This window comes from Eretmochelys imbricata, chromosome 16 (genome assembly GCF_965152235.1).
Source record: "Eretmochelys imbricata isolate rEreImb1 chromosome 16, rEreImb1.hap1, whole genome shotgun sequence".
In the NCBI taxonomy this organism is placed as follows: Eukaryota; Metazoa; Chordata; order Testudines; family Cheloniidae; genus Eretmochelys; species Eretmochelys imbricata.
In genome coordinates this window covers 5,998,941-6,012,020 of record NC_135587.1, presented here as the reverse complement: position 1 = coordinate 6,012,020, position 13,080 = coordinate 5,998,941, and the positions used below count along the sequence as shown (strand labels likewise).

At 43.0% G+C, this 13,080-nt stretch overlaps 1 protein-coding gene across 13 annotated transcripts in view; it reads right to left on the bottom strand.

The window, feature by feature from the left end:
• Positions 1–1,562: 1,562 nt before the first annotated feature.
• The window catches only part of ZNF618 (zinc finger protein 618), a 343,284-nt gene continuing 331,766 nt past the window's right edge, over positions 1,563–13,080 (bottom strand). For all 13 annotated transcript variants that reach the window (XM_077835645.1, XM_077835648.1, XM_077835646.1 and 10 more), the window contains one exon: positions 1,563–12,641. In XM_077835645.1, coding sequence (XP_077691771.1) covers positions 11,128–12,641 — 1,514 coding nt within the window. In that variant the 3' untranslated portion in view covers positions 1,563–11,127. The remainder of the gene's footprint in view (positions 12,642–13,080) is intronic.

Sequence of the window (13,080 nt, the reverse complement as noted above, 5' to 3'; positions counted from 1 at the left end):
TTCCCAGGAAAGGGGGGGGTGCAAGTGTTGGGAGGATTGTTCATTGTTCTTAAGATCCAAGGGTCTGGGTCTGTAGTCACCTAGGCAAATTGGTGAGGCTTTTTACCAAACCTTGTCCAGGAAGTGGGGTGCAGGGTTTTGGGAAGTATTTTGGGGGGAAAGATGCGTCCAAACAGCTCTTCCCCAGTAACCAGTATTAGTTTGGTGGTGGTAGCGGCCAGTCCAAGGACAACGGGTGGAATATTTTGTACCTTGGGGAAATTTTGACCTAAGCTGGTAAAGATAAGCTTAGGAGGTTTTTCATGCAGGTCCCCACATCTGTACCCTAGAGTTCAGAGTGGGGGAGGAACCTTGACAGGTGCCTAACCTGCTTAGGTGCTTTGAAAATCCCCCAAGGCACCTCTCTGCATCTTTAGGCACTGCAATACCCTTGAAAGCTGGCCTGCCCTTACACAGCAGCTCAGTCCCACGAGAGAGACCGTGCCGACAGTCATCCCTCCTAGTGACTATTGTCCAACAGTTCCCATGGCAACACCTTTCCCTCATTTTTAACGATAGGATCAATATTAGCCACCCTCCAGTCCACCACCAAGTAACTGGTTCGGAGTGAACAGCACACACAGCTACACTATCCCGCTACACACGCACCCTCACAGGACTGCCACTTCCTCACAGAGCTTGACTTCAATCCTCCAGGCTGGTGCTCTAGGTCTCCTGTTTAGTTTGGTTTGAACAATGCTGGTACCTGTGTCATCTTCACAATTTGTAAATCAAGATTGGATGTTTGTTTAAAAGCGCTGCTCTAGGGATTATTTTGGGGCAGGTCTCTGTCCAGTGAGATACAGGGGGTCAGGCTAGCTGATCACAGTGGTATCTTCTGGCCTTGGAATCTATGGATTTTCTAATTGAAATATTTTAAGAGAAAATTTATTCAGCTCGACAGTGCATTTTGCATAATTTCTCAGGGTCTCCCTGTGCTCATTTTCAAATAATCTTTCGCTGTTTTTCTCTTCAATTATAAAGGGAGACAGGTTCCTGGCTTTCCTACTGTTTCTGTTTACATGTTCTTTGTTTTGATTTCAGTGGTTATTCCTTCACATGCCTTTGAATACTCACCAAACCTCTTTACTACTTGTTCTTCCTTTAAAAAATAAAATAAATAAAAAAAAAGAACACAGTTTCTGGTACCTACACTATCCATCCCCCTGGTATTCCACGAGGTCTCCTCTTGAAAAGGGAGATTGATTTTGCTTTGGTGCTAAATACAGCCAAGCTCCAGCTTACCCCTCCCTTTTACTTTTAAAATAGCTTTTCCAGTTACTCCTTCTGCATTCCTTGTACCTAGAACTCTGGTTGGCTTTAATGAGAGTTTTGGGTACACAAGGAACACAGGATGAGGCCCACTGCACAGTTTTATGGCCCATACAGTCCACCACAGAATGACTGCTACTGCCCTGTGGTCTCAGACCTCAAGATACGTAATCAATTCTTCCAAACCTGTAACAACAAAGGGCTATTGAGAGGCCCAGATACATTCCTGAAAAAGAAAAAACCCCACACACTTATTTTTTTTTCCTAAAGGTTGTTTTATTGTAAAACCATAAATACAACACTGACATGAAAATCCTCAAGCAACGGATGCTTTCTTACAGTTTGTCTTCTGCCTTGGCATCAACTCTGAAAAGAATGTTGCAGAAATATGTCTCTAAGACACCTCTCCAAATAACTGAACTCTGGCCTGGAGCTCTGAGCTAGTTGGATCTTAAGTGGAATTACTCCTTTTCACACATGGAATATTTCCATTCAGACAGCAACAGACTTGTAGAAACAGCAACATTTAAACAGCTTGATTTTTTTTTAAAGAATCCTTTTCATTTGACGTCAGTCTAAGTTTCAAACAGCACTGAATTTATTTAGCTGTAAAAAACAAACAAACAAAAAATCCTAGAAAGAAAAAACCTAGAACTTGAGTTAGCCTCAAGCATTCATATATCACAATGAAAATCAGCAACTCAATCCCGTGCAATATTGCTCTCTATTGAGTCATTCGATCCACACCAACAATACATGAGACTTCAAACAGGTTTTGTTTTGTTTATTAACACAGCAAGTGTGACATTAGATAACCTTTTAAATACAGTACATGGTACAGTGCGGGGCCAACTGCCCGCACATTTCCCCATTATGAAGATAAAGCCAGCGGTGGCGGTTTATAAAAATATTGTGTTGCTACAAAAGTATAAATTAATGCTACTGGTATTAAGAAATATTAAACACATAAAACTTATAAGGATTAAGAAAAATATTCATTAATACCTGTAGAAAACTCTGGCCTAAAAAAGATATTTTTTGTATATTTTCTTTTTTTTAAGATGGCATGAGATTCTTGCACTCGCATGTAGAGAGACACATGCTGGTGCATCTATGGTATTGCCTAGAACATCTGCATCTACAGAAAGGAAGGTAAATGCACACAAGTTACTGGGTGAGGGGATATGGGGAGGAAAAGGAGAACTTTGTTAATCATTTTCCTGATGAAACAAGAAGAATTCAGCTCCCAACAGGAGGTTTCAAGAACTTAACATACAAAATGAAGAACTTTTCAGACTGGCTGCATATGAGGATTTCCTTGTGTTTTTGTTGGTCGGAGACATTCTAGCTACAGGATAGACTGGAATCCTCAGAATCTGGATGATGTGTATTCCTCCTGCATTTGTGACCTTGGGTATTCACCTGTCATCCATTATCAGTTTTCCTTTTACAAAATTAAATAAAACTTCCAATGAATGTAAAGGGACTTTGGCAACATCCACAATTGCCCTAAGATTCTGTTGCTCTTTTCAGAGTACATGCCTCCCTTCTCAAGCAGATGGGACCTTCTCCATGGATAACATAACCAAAAATAAAAAATATATACCCTAACCACACACATTTCAGAGACAACCCCAAGGATCCCCAGAAGACTATTCAAGGCTTATGAGGCTGGAAGGGTCTCTTTAAGGAACTTTGGCTGTACATAGCAAGGGTTTTACATGCCTCTATCCATCAATTCCATTGCAAAACCTCCCTATGGTTAAGGCTATGCTGCTCATCTGGGTACCAAGACAAATGCTGGCTCCTGTCAGTGACACTAAAATACAGAAAGAAACAATCCTTTCAGTCAGTGGTCGATGTTGGGCCATTCATGTGACTGATTGCAGAAGCTACACTAAAAATTTCAAACGCAGCTGCTTATAGATTACTAAACCCTAAAAAGTCTACTGGATACACTGTCCTCTAATGTGATCAAAACTCTTCTGTCAAGTTATAAAACAAAGGACTCTAACAGGCGTAGTAAAAAAACAAAAAAAATCCCACAACTCTCCCCCCAAAAAACCCAACTGACCAACAAAATTAAACAGAACGCCCTCCAAACTTTCATGGTAGAAAATTAAATTAGAGGGCAATACACTCTCATTGGTTTACCATATCTGGCCTAGTGTAAGCAAACTATTCCCATAGTATCAAAGGGCCATTCCAACTCGGATCTGTACTTGTTTTTACCTCTGCTCATTTACAATGACTGGCTTCATGAAATTTCCATAAGCCTAAAATTCCCCATGATACACAGACATGTCCTAGGTGCTGTACAAGGGAGTACTTATTGCTACTGGGCAACATTTTCAAAATCACCTAAGCGATTTAGGAGCCCAAATCCCATTGAAAATTTTACCTGCAGTGTCTCATTGGGTCTGATGCTTCTAGGGACTCCCAGATGATACCAAGGATTCAGAACCTCTGTGTGACACAGCTGATGCACAGTGGGAGGAGTAAAATGTTTGATTTAACTCTCAATCTTGCTTGCACTGTTAGTCTGAGAGTAAATGAGAGGCACCCATTTATTATTTGTACCCAGGTACTCTCAGAATTGGTGCCATCCTGCAAACCCATCAGCTGCCTCCATTCTAAAGCGCGTGTATATATACTTTAGAGAAGGAAAAAATCTAATTGGTCACTTTGTCCATGCACAGAGGCGAATGCAGTACTGTGCCATGCAGTCTGTCCTCCATTGCTCTATCTGGTCTTGTTTTAAATGATGGGGCTCCAAACCCATTCCCTTGAGAGACTACTCCTAGATTTAATAGATCCTTCCGCAATAAGACAGGCTTCCTGAGATCCAGTTTACATCTCCTTTGTTTAATTTCATCCCATTACTCCTAGTTATTTCATATGGAACACCCTAAACAACTCCACCCCTCTCCCCACTTGGGAGTTCGTACCTCTCAAATACTCACAGACCCTCTTGTCCTCCCTTGGTTGTCACTTAGTCAAACTAGATTTAGCTTTTTCTTTGTTATAGGTCAGTCCACCCAGCCCCACTGCTTCCAATTTGTTGGTAACTTTGTGGTGTCTGGAAGTGAACATAGTATTTTAGGTACAGTATAGTGTCTCTTTATTATCATTTCCCTCCTCTGTGTCACGCTGCCATGACAGTTCAGCCATTGTTAGATTCAGAGTGCTCTAAAGTATGCTTCAGATTGGCTAAGGTGGTACAAACTCCTTCAACAAAATACTTCGTACAGAAAACCCTCCCCACTGCTACAGTATGTGAAAGCACAAGTTGCATAGAGCCACTCTATAAAGTGTGAGAGCCACAACACTGCGAGGTACCACATGGAACACTAAGGCTCCAGAAGGACTCTCTGACATGGCAATTCAGGCCTTGGGCAACATTTCCAGAAGCACCGAAGTCTCATTTTCAAAAGGGATTCAGAGATTTAATTCCCATTGACTTTCTGAGAGACTTACATCCCTAAGTGCCTAAATCCCATTTTCAAAATTGATGTAGGGTCCTAAGTCACTACTGGACACATTTTTAAAGGGGATTAGGTGCCTAAATACCCTTAAAAATCTGGCTTTTAGGTACTTTTTAAAATGTTACACCTTGTCTATAAGAGAAAAACTATATCAGTGATCATTAAATATATCTAGTGAAACTGGCAGAAACCTCTAATGTAGATGCTTAAACCAGTTTAACTCATACTTAAATTGATTTAGCTTAATTCTGTAATTTACAGACTCAAGCTAAACCAATTTAACACGTGCTTAAATTAGTTTAAATGTCTACATTAGGGGTTTTCACCAGTTTTTCAGATTCCAAAGCCAGAAGGGACCATTGTGATCATCTAGTCTGATCATCTAGTTCTGTATAACAATTCCCCAAAATAATTCCTAGAGCAGATCTTTTAGAAAAACATCCAATCTTGATTTTAAAATTGCCAGTGATGGAGAACCTACCACACCCTTTGGGAAGTTGTTCCAATGGTTAACTCTCCTCTGGGTTAAAAATTTAGGCCTTATTTCCAGTTTGCATTTGTCTATCTTCAACTTTTAGCCATTGGATCATGTTAGATGTTTCTCTTCTAAATTGATGAGCCCATCATTAAACACTTGTTTCCCAGGTAGCTAAGTCACCCCTTAATCTTCTCTTTGTTTAACTAAAACGCTGTTTTACTCAATTTGATTTAGATTCTAGTTAAATGGTTGCAAATTTTCTCATATGAACAAGTCTTTGCTAACATCCTTCACTCCAGCCTGAAACCCAACAGAACAACAAGACACTGGACCCATCACATCAGCCAGTCAGCTTGCTCCTAACCATTCAAGAGACAACCTCAGTGGAGTGGAACATTGTTGGACAATAATCATGTTCTATTGTTGGAAAAAAGGAGAGGAGAAACTCAGATAGAGGAGAGGGTTATAGGTTCAGCGCTGTTCCACAGGCATCTCAGCTGCTGCGCACTCACAAAAACAGAACTTTCTGCGTAGAAAAATTCTGCCTTTATATCCTATTTTTTCAGTTCTCTGCCTCTGTTAAGAAGGCTATTTGGACAAGACAAGAGGAACTTTGTTTCTTCAGAGTTCCTCTGCTCTTGGTGCTTGTTTCCTTCTGTGACAATTCTCAGACATCATAATGGTTTCCACAGCACAGAGGAATATGGTGTCAGGTGCAGAATAAGCAGCAGCAGATTAGTTCACACAGAACAGAGATTCCGGTTTCGTTCACAGAAGTGTTTATCTATAATGAATGAGGGAAGCAAAGTGTTTTGCAGTTTCCTAAGCATACATCAGTGGACCTGTAACTGACAATGCACAGTGAAACTACTTCTACAGCAACAGGATGTTCCACTCAGCTTACTGGCCACCAAAGCAGATCTTTGTGGGATTATTCAAAAAGCTAAGGTTGCAGGACACAGAAGTATCCCCAAAAATGTTTCCAGGCCAGTGTAGCATAATGAATTGCCAATGTCACAATAATGTGGCACAAAAGTTTCTCCCAAACCGATAAACTGGCTTGCTTCCTTAAGCAAGGGGACACAGCCTAGAGGGGAGGCATAACTCTTTTCCACACCAGTCAAACACATAAGCTTTGTATTAAGTTTGATGTCCTCCTCATTGGGGGGGGGGGGGGGAGAATTCCAAACACAGGCTGCTCCATCCAACAGCTAGATGAAAGAGCTTCCAGTTCAAAAGGAATGGAACTACACTGCACATACAGCACTACCATGAGGCATGACTTCCCTACTCTACCCCTTCCCACTGTGGGACAGGCGGTGCCTGCTGCTACTAAAGACTGCTGTGGGAGAGAGCGATTCTATGTACAGCGTGATGGCCAAGCCAAACTTAATAAAGAGCAATAAATAAATAGAGAACTTGGCAAACCAATGGTAAAGATTTCCTAAATTCAAAACCATTGCATATTATCTGCACTCCCTGGAATGAGCTACTGTCTGAGTAACTGGGGCCGGGAAGGAAGAAAATCATCACAAAATCCTTTGCAAATAAAGGAAATCTGTGTGCTGCTGACACCATTCTCTCCTTATAACTGACAAGAGTAAAGAAGAAGTGGATAGGGACAGTCGAGGGACAGCTCATCATAGGCTGGTATCATCCTGTGGGCAGCACAAAGCACTAACGGGTGCTTGCAAGTGAAGTGCCTAGCGCCTGTAACATGTTTATCCTCCTTATTAGAAGCTGTGGACTCTTCCATTCTCTTGGTAGGGAACAGGTAGTTGTTAATTTCATGTAAGCTCATGGACTTTCTAGACTGCCAGGCTGAGTTTATAAATACTGGCGAGTTTCTCACCTATCAGACACCACTGCAGTCACGGGTTTGACATCCATAGCAGTACGGCTGTAACTGTGTTGGAGGCATTCCCAATTTGGCTAGGGCGAGAAGTCTAGTCAGCTTCTCTCTCTGATCTTTCCACCAAGAAAGCTCCAAAAATGATTCTCAAATCTGATGTTAACACCAGTCTGCATATTAAGTAGATGCCAAAATGGTTCCAATTCTATCTCATTCACTATGTCAGGGCTTTGACTCCCTGTCATAAAATATCAGGGTTGGAAGGGACCTCAGGAGGTCATCTAGTCCAAACCCCTGCTCAAAGCAGGACCAATCCCCAGTTTTTGCCCCAGATCCCTAAATGGCCCCTCAAGGATTCAACTCACAACCCTGGGTTTAGCAGGCTAATGCTCAAACCACTGAGCTATCCCTCCCCCCAGTCAAGGCCCCTCTGTTCACACAGTGCCTTCCTGTTACATAAGAAAGGAGAACAATCACACTATCCCCGGGCTGAGACAACAAATCTCACTTGTCCCACAAAGCTACTAATCCTGTCCAATAGCAAACATGTTCTTGATTAAGGTTGGGAATTTGAAGGACAGGTAGGGGAATTGGATGCTCATTTCCCACTGAACTGGAATTGAATTTCAATGGGAGTTGTGTGGTTAACTCCCTTCAGCTTCTTTGACAGGACTTACTAAGACGTAATATACTGATTCCATGAGAATGAACTAAAATCCTGTCAGGAGTTTTGACTGTCAAGGTGCATCATGCACACTAAATGCAAAAAACTGAAAGCCGTTCCTGCTTTGGGTTCTGAACTCGGTGAAGGTTTTACTGTGTAAGCATCACTATTTTCTCTCAGTGGTCACTAAAGCATGTCACAAAGGTTACTCAGTTTTCACAGTCAGGGTTTCTCTCCCTTTTCTTTTTCTCCTTGGCAGCTTAAAATTTCAGTTTGTTTATTAAACTTTTCTCCTGCACTGCATGCGCAAACAGATTAATTATTGTAGGGTTGCTCAAAATGACTGGGCAGGTAGCGCTCATATGGGAAGAAATAAACAACAAAAACCCTTGTTCTGAAGGGCAAAGAAATCCCACAAAGAATTATCTCTGTTTGCAAAGTCCACTGCACACGAAAATACATTTTGGGGTGTCTCCTGCTCTTGAGTGTTCTCTTTAAATGGTATTATTCCTGCAGCACTGGGGCTGTGCTTACTAGACACCTTGTTAGAATAAAGACCTCCACAGCCACACTTACAACTGCATTTAGAAGATGGATGATTTTGCACTGGTGTCACGGGCAGGAAGCCAACACAATCTTCAGCTTATTCAGTCTGCACGAGGTGTTGCTTCCCAGCCAGGAAGGGGCAGAGGTCTGTTGGGAAAGATATCTGCATACCCAGGGCTGTCCTTAGATGTGCCTGGAACAAGTAGGGGTCACTATTGTGAGAACTCTCCCAGCTCTGAGCAATACAGGCCACAGAGAACATCACTCAGTGCCTTTCATAATCTAGGTGTCTGAATGGGAAGTGTTACATACTGGGAGTACAAGTGACTGCAAGCAAACAGCAAACGATGTGTGCTCACATGGGGAGTTAGAACTTGTTCTACTGGGAGATGGATTTATTGGCCAGGACACTGGGCTTTATCCTCCATTGCTAACAAGTGTCTTTGGACCTTTAATTGTCACCACAACCAGAGATGGGCAGAGGGAACCTTGGATTAATGTCTGTTCAGTGGATGGTATCTCTAAGTGTGCAGCAGCCTCCTTGTCCCCAGTAGTACATTGTCAGCATGCAGCACATACCCACATCCTGCTCAGGGATTTCAACCCACAACCTTTCAGTTCAGAGTTGATAGTGTTACCAACTGAACTGCTCTAGAGACTCATCTGGGCACATAAGACCAGTCTCTTGTCACCAGTGATTCCAACTAGGGAGCAAACTGCTTCAAGTGTGAGAGGATGCATCAAGAAAGGAATTTACTTAATTTTGCAATTGGGATCCAAATCCCTTTGGTGGAGAATTCAGTTTGATACCAAGGGTCTGGATTCGTCCAAGAGCACCAGATTTAAGAAGTCAGGTGCGACGCCACTCAACTTTGTGTGCAGACATTTACGATTCGTCTACACAGCAAAAAAGCTCCAGCAGCAGTGAGTCCTAGAGCCCGGTCAACTGACTCGGGTTCACACCTCGGGACTAAAAATAGTAGTGATGTTCCCGCTTGGACTGGAGCCTGGGCTCGGAGACCCGGCGAGCCAAGGTCTCAGAATCTGGGCTCCAGCCCAAAGGGGAACATCTACACTGCTATTTTTAGCTCTGCAGCACAAACTCTGCAAGCCCAAGTCAGCTGACCCAAGCTCTGAGATTTATTGCACAGAGTGGTTTTCTGCAGTATAGACGTACCCTTAAGAGCTTGCCTTGCCAGCCAGCTGAAATGACTCGTGATACTTGGATTTTATGATGATCTCCGATACTGCAGGTGGGAATGGTCTATATGTCTGAAGAGCCAGTAAGCATGAAGTTTTAAGGTCACAGGACCTTACTAGCCAGAATGATTCAGCAATGTAGCAAGTAGTGTAATGCACTATAGGTATTTAAAAGACATTCGTGCTATCAGAGGAAACCATTCAGAATAACGCAAGAAGGTACTCTGCACTCAAGTGGAAGCACATACATTCAGAAGCCCACATACTTATCTTAGCTTCCTCCAAACCCTACATTTTGAAAACTGATGACCTCTGCTCCCCTGATATATCATACACCTTGGTTTGTTCTTGACCATGTGAAGATTGTTTTGACATGTGTATGGGGAAGGCTTACAAAAATGTTGTATAGCAGAGGTTCTCAAACTGAAGCCTGTGGATCACTTGCTGGTGGTCCACAGAGACCTGTCCAGTCATACTGTGTTAGTTGTTAAAGTGTATTGAAAGACACTAAAAACACATTACTTTGCTAATGTTACTTCTCCATTTAAGCAATTGCAGCAGTTCCCACAGGGATGTTGTTGGTCCTCAATGGGACAGGAGGTATCGACATGACAATCCTGCTGTGAAGATTTGTTCTACTCTATGAACAAGTTTAAGAACCACTGCTATATAAGATGCACAGGTGAGATGAGCTAGTTTACAGTGGGACTTCAGAAAAAAGTTTATCTTGTAAAAAAAATTCTATAAAACATAACAGTTACAGACACTTTTTGCCATAATAATTTCTCTCAGTTCTAAATCAAACTCAAAAAGGTAAAATCACTAGCTAAAACGTTAAACTCAAAAATGGGAGTGGAGACAGAAGAGTATAATTTTTGTGTCTTATATTAAAATGAAAAAAAATGTGTTTCCTTAAAGTCTCCCTTCCTGATTTCTAGAGATACTAGTGCTTGCAAAACATAGCTGCCTTGATAACATGCAACATATGTTAAGAAGGCTACAAACGAATGCCCTCGAGGTGTACAGTTATTCATAGGAGCAAAGCCCAGTGGAGAACTGGTCTATTCAATGCTGTTTGATTATCCATGGCAAGGTAGCCCAGGGGACAAGAGGAGAGGTGGGGTGGGGTGGAGGAGAAATAAAAGAAACTTCAAGTCACTTTAGATCGCAGCTGCCTGAAGATTTTAGAATGTCAGCCTCCCATTGGTGTGCCCACTTGAAAACGTTAGAAAGTCTATCAAGTCCACATGCTAGCTAACGGAAAGGAGCATGTTCCTTACAGAGGGCTGTGTCTGACACGTGTTCGGCTTCCCTCTGAAACTTAGTTTTTTATTATATTTTATGTGTGTGTGTGTGTGTGTGTGTGTGTGTGTGTGTGTATAGAACAAACCAAGGTGTGTATATATATACACACACACACACACACACACACACACATATATATATATAAAATCATACACACATATATATAAGCACTTGGTTTCCAGGGGCTTTCATAATGAGGTCCACAGTGTTTAGAACTTAAATTCTTTTCTTTGTCTGGAACAGTGTTTTAAATTTTTTTGTTTGTTTTTTTAATTAAAAGACAGTTTTAAAGCATGTTGGACTTCAAAAACATGAGTTTGTTCATGTCTTCTGGACTGAGCAGCCGCCTCCTTTTGATTAAGAGGGCCTGCTCACACATATTTACACATTCACTTCTGGCACCGACAGCAGGCACTGCTAAGAGCCAAAAGGCCAACTTGGCTAGTTTTGTATGCTTTTGGGTAACACACGACCAGTACTGAAATAGATCAGGGGTGGCCTGGAAGAGGGGTTCTTGCAAATAATCGTAGACTTCATTTTTCCCAAACTGCTCTTCTTCCTGAGCTGGCGGGGCCTCACCTGCTGCCCGTGGTTTCTTGGTAGAAGGTTCAAATTCTGGTTCTTCTGCCCAGGACTCTTTCACTTCATTGATCAATTCACAGACTTTGCCAATGATCTCTTCATGCTGGTATGGTGGGACTGGCCGCAGCTTCTGCTGAGGGTCCAAGATCATGGCTACTTTGTGTGCAGAGTGAACTTTGAAGTTCTCCTTCAGTGCCTCCAGAAAGAGGTGGCAAAGCTTGCTGACTATGCCAGCGTCATTGGCTTTGGAAGTGAACAGTTTCTCCAGTTTCACGTAGGTGGGCAGTACCAACTGCAGGGTGGGCCGGCTCTCATTACTCAGTTCAATCACTGCTTGTTTCACTGGGGCCAAAATGGCTGCCAGGTTGCTGAGAAGATGCTTGTTCAGGTTTTGGATGAGGTTCATCTTTTTGGCTCTGCTGTAGAACTCGCATATCTGCTCGTAACGCTCATGGACAAGCAGGAGGGAGTCAGTCACTGAGTTCCAGCAGGGTGGGGGAGACGTTTCCTCCAGGGAGCCAAAGGTCTCCTTTGAGAGGCCCGTGGATCCTGCCAAATCTTCACAGACATTCAGGAGCTCGATGACTTCGTGCATGTTGCGAGCCTGTAGTGTTCGCTTACTCAGCACGCTCTGCACGACTGAGTTCAAGGCACAGGCCGAACAACGCAAGCACATACCTGCCTTGGAGAATGCAGAGGAGTTGACTTTGCAGTCTGTGACGTACACTGTCCTGATTTCTGACATCACAAACTCAGACATCACGTTCTGCACCCAGTGGTGGATAAAATCACCATTATCTCGGATGTCCACACCCTTAATTCCCAGGACATAACTCTTGATGTGGTTGCCTTCAGCCTGATAAGCAGTCAGGATGTAGCAGGAATCAGGGCCAATGCTCTGAGAGTGGCAAGTGACACCTATGCCTAGGCAGGCATTGCTGCCCAGGGCGCAGGTGACTTTCACTTTCACTTGGTTGTACATCCGAGGCAAATGCTTCAGCGCCAGTGTGTTGAAGTTGCCAAGGATTTCTGTGACAGAGAAAGCACCATAGCGAGCACCACTATCCACCAAGGTCTGTGCCAGCTTGATGAATTCCTTCCCGCTCACCACACTCAAAGCTCCTAGGTCGGTGCACATCACCCGCAGCAGCCTTTCAGCAATGTTCTGCCGCTCCTTCTCCGGGATTGCACTGTTTGCTACTGAACCACTTGCAGATGCTGCAGAAAAACAGAGAGAAGAAAGGAACTTGTCAGGATCATTCCTTCTACACAAGAAACAGGAACAAGGCCAGAATTTCTCCTCTGTGAGTGACCCAACCAGGAGGCACTTGCCCAGAGTATGGCAGGTACAGATCTATTCCTGAACCTAGGATTTCCAGTGGGCCTCTATTCCAAAGTGCTTCTAGATTCAGGCTGTCCCTGCTGATCCAATGACAGACTTTTCCTCTTGCTTATAGCAGAGAGGAGCTTATCAGTATGTTTTCCCTGATTCAGTAACAGAAGCACAGCAAAAGTGGATTATGCAGGATTCAGCTGCCATCATTGCCTTGGGCAGCTGTCCTCTGTCCCTCCCCAGGGACCTCTCTGTGGCACTGATCTAGGAGTTGTCTAATTGAGTTATAATCAAGTATGGTACTGGTTTACAGTGCATCAGGGT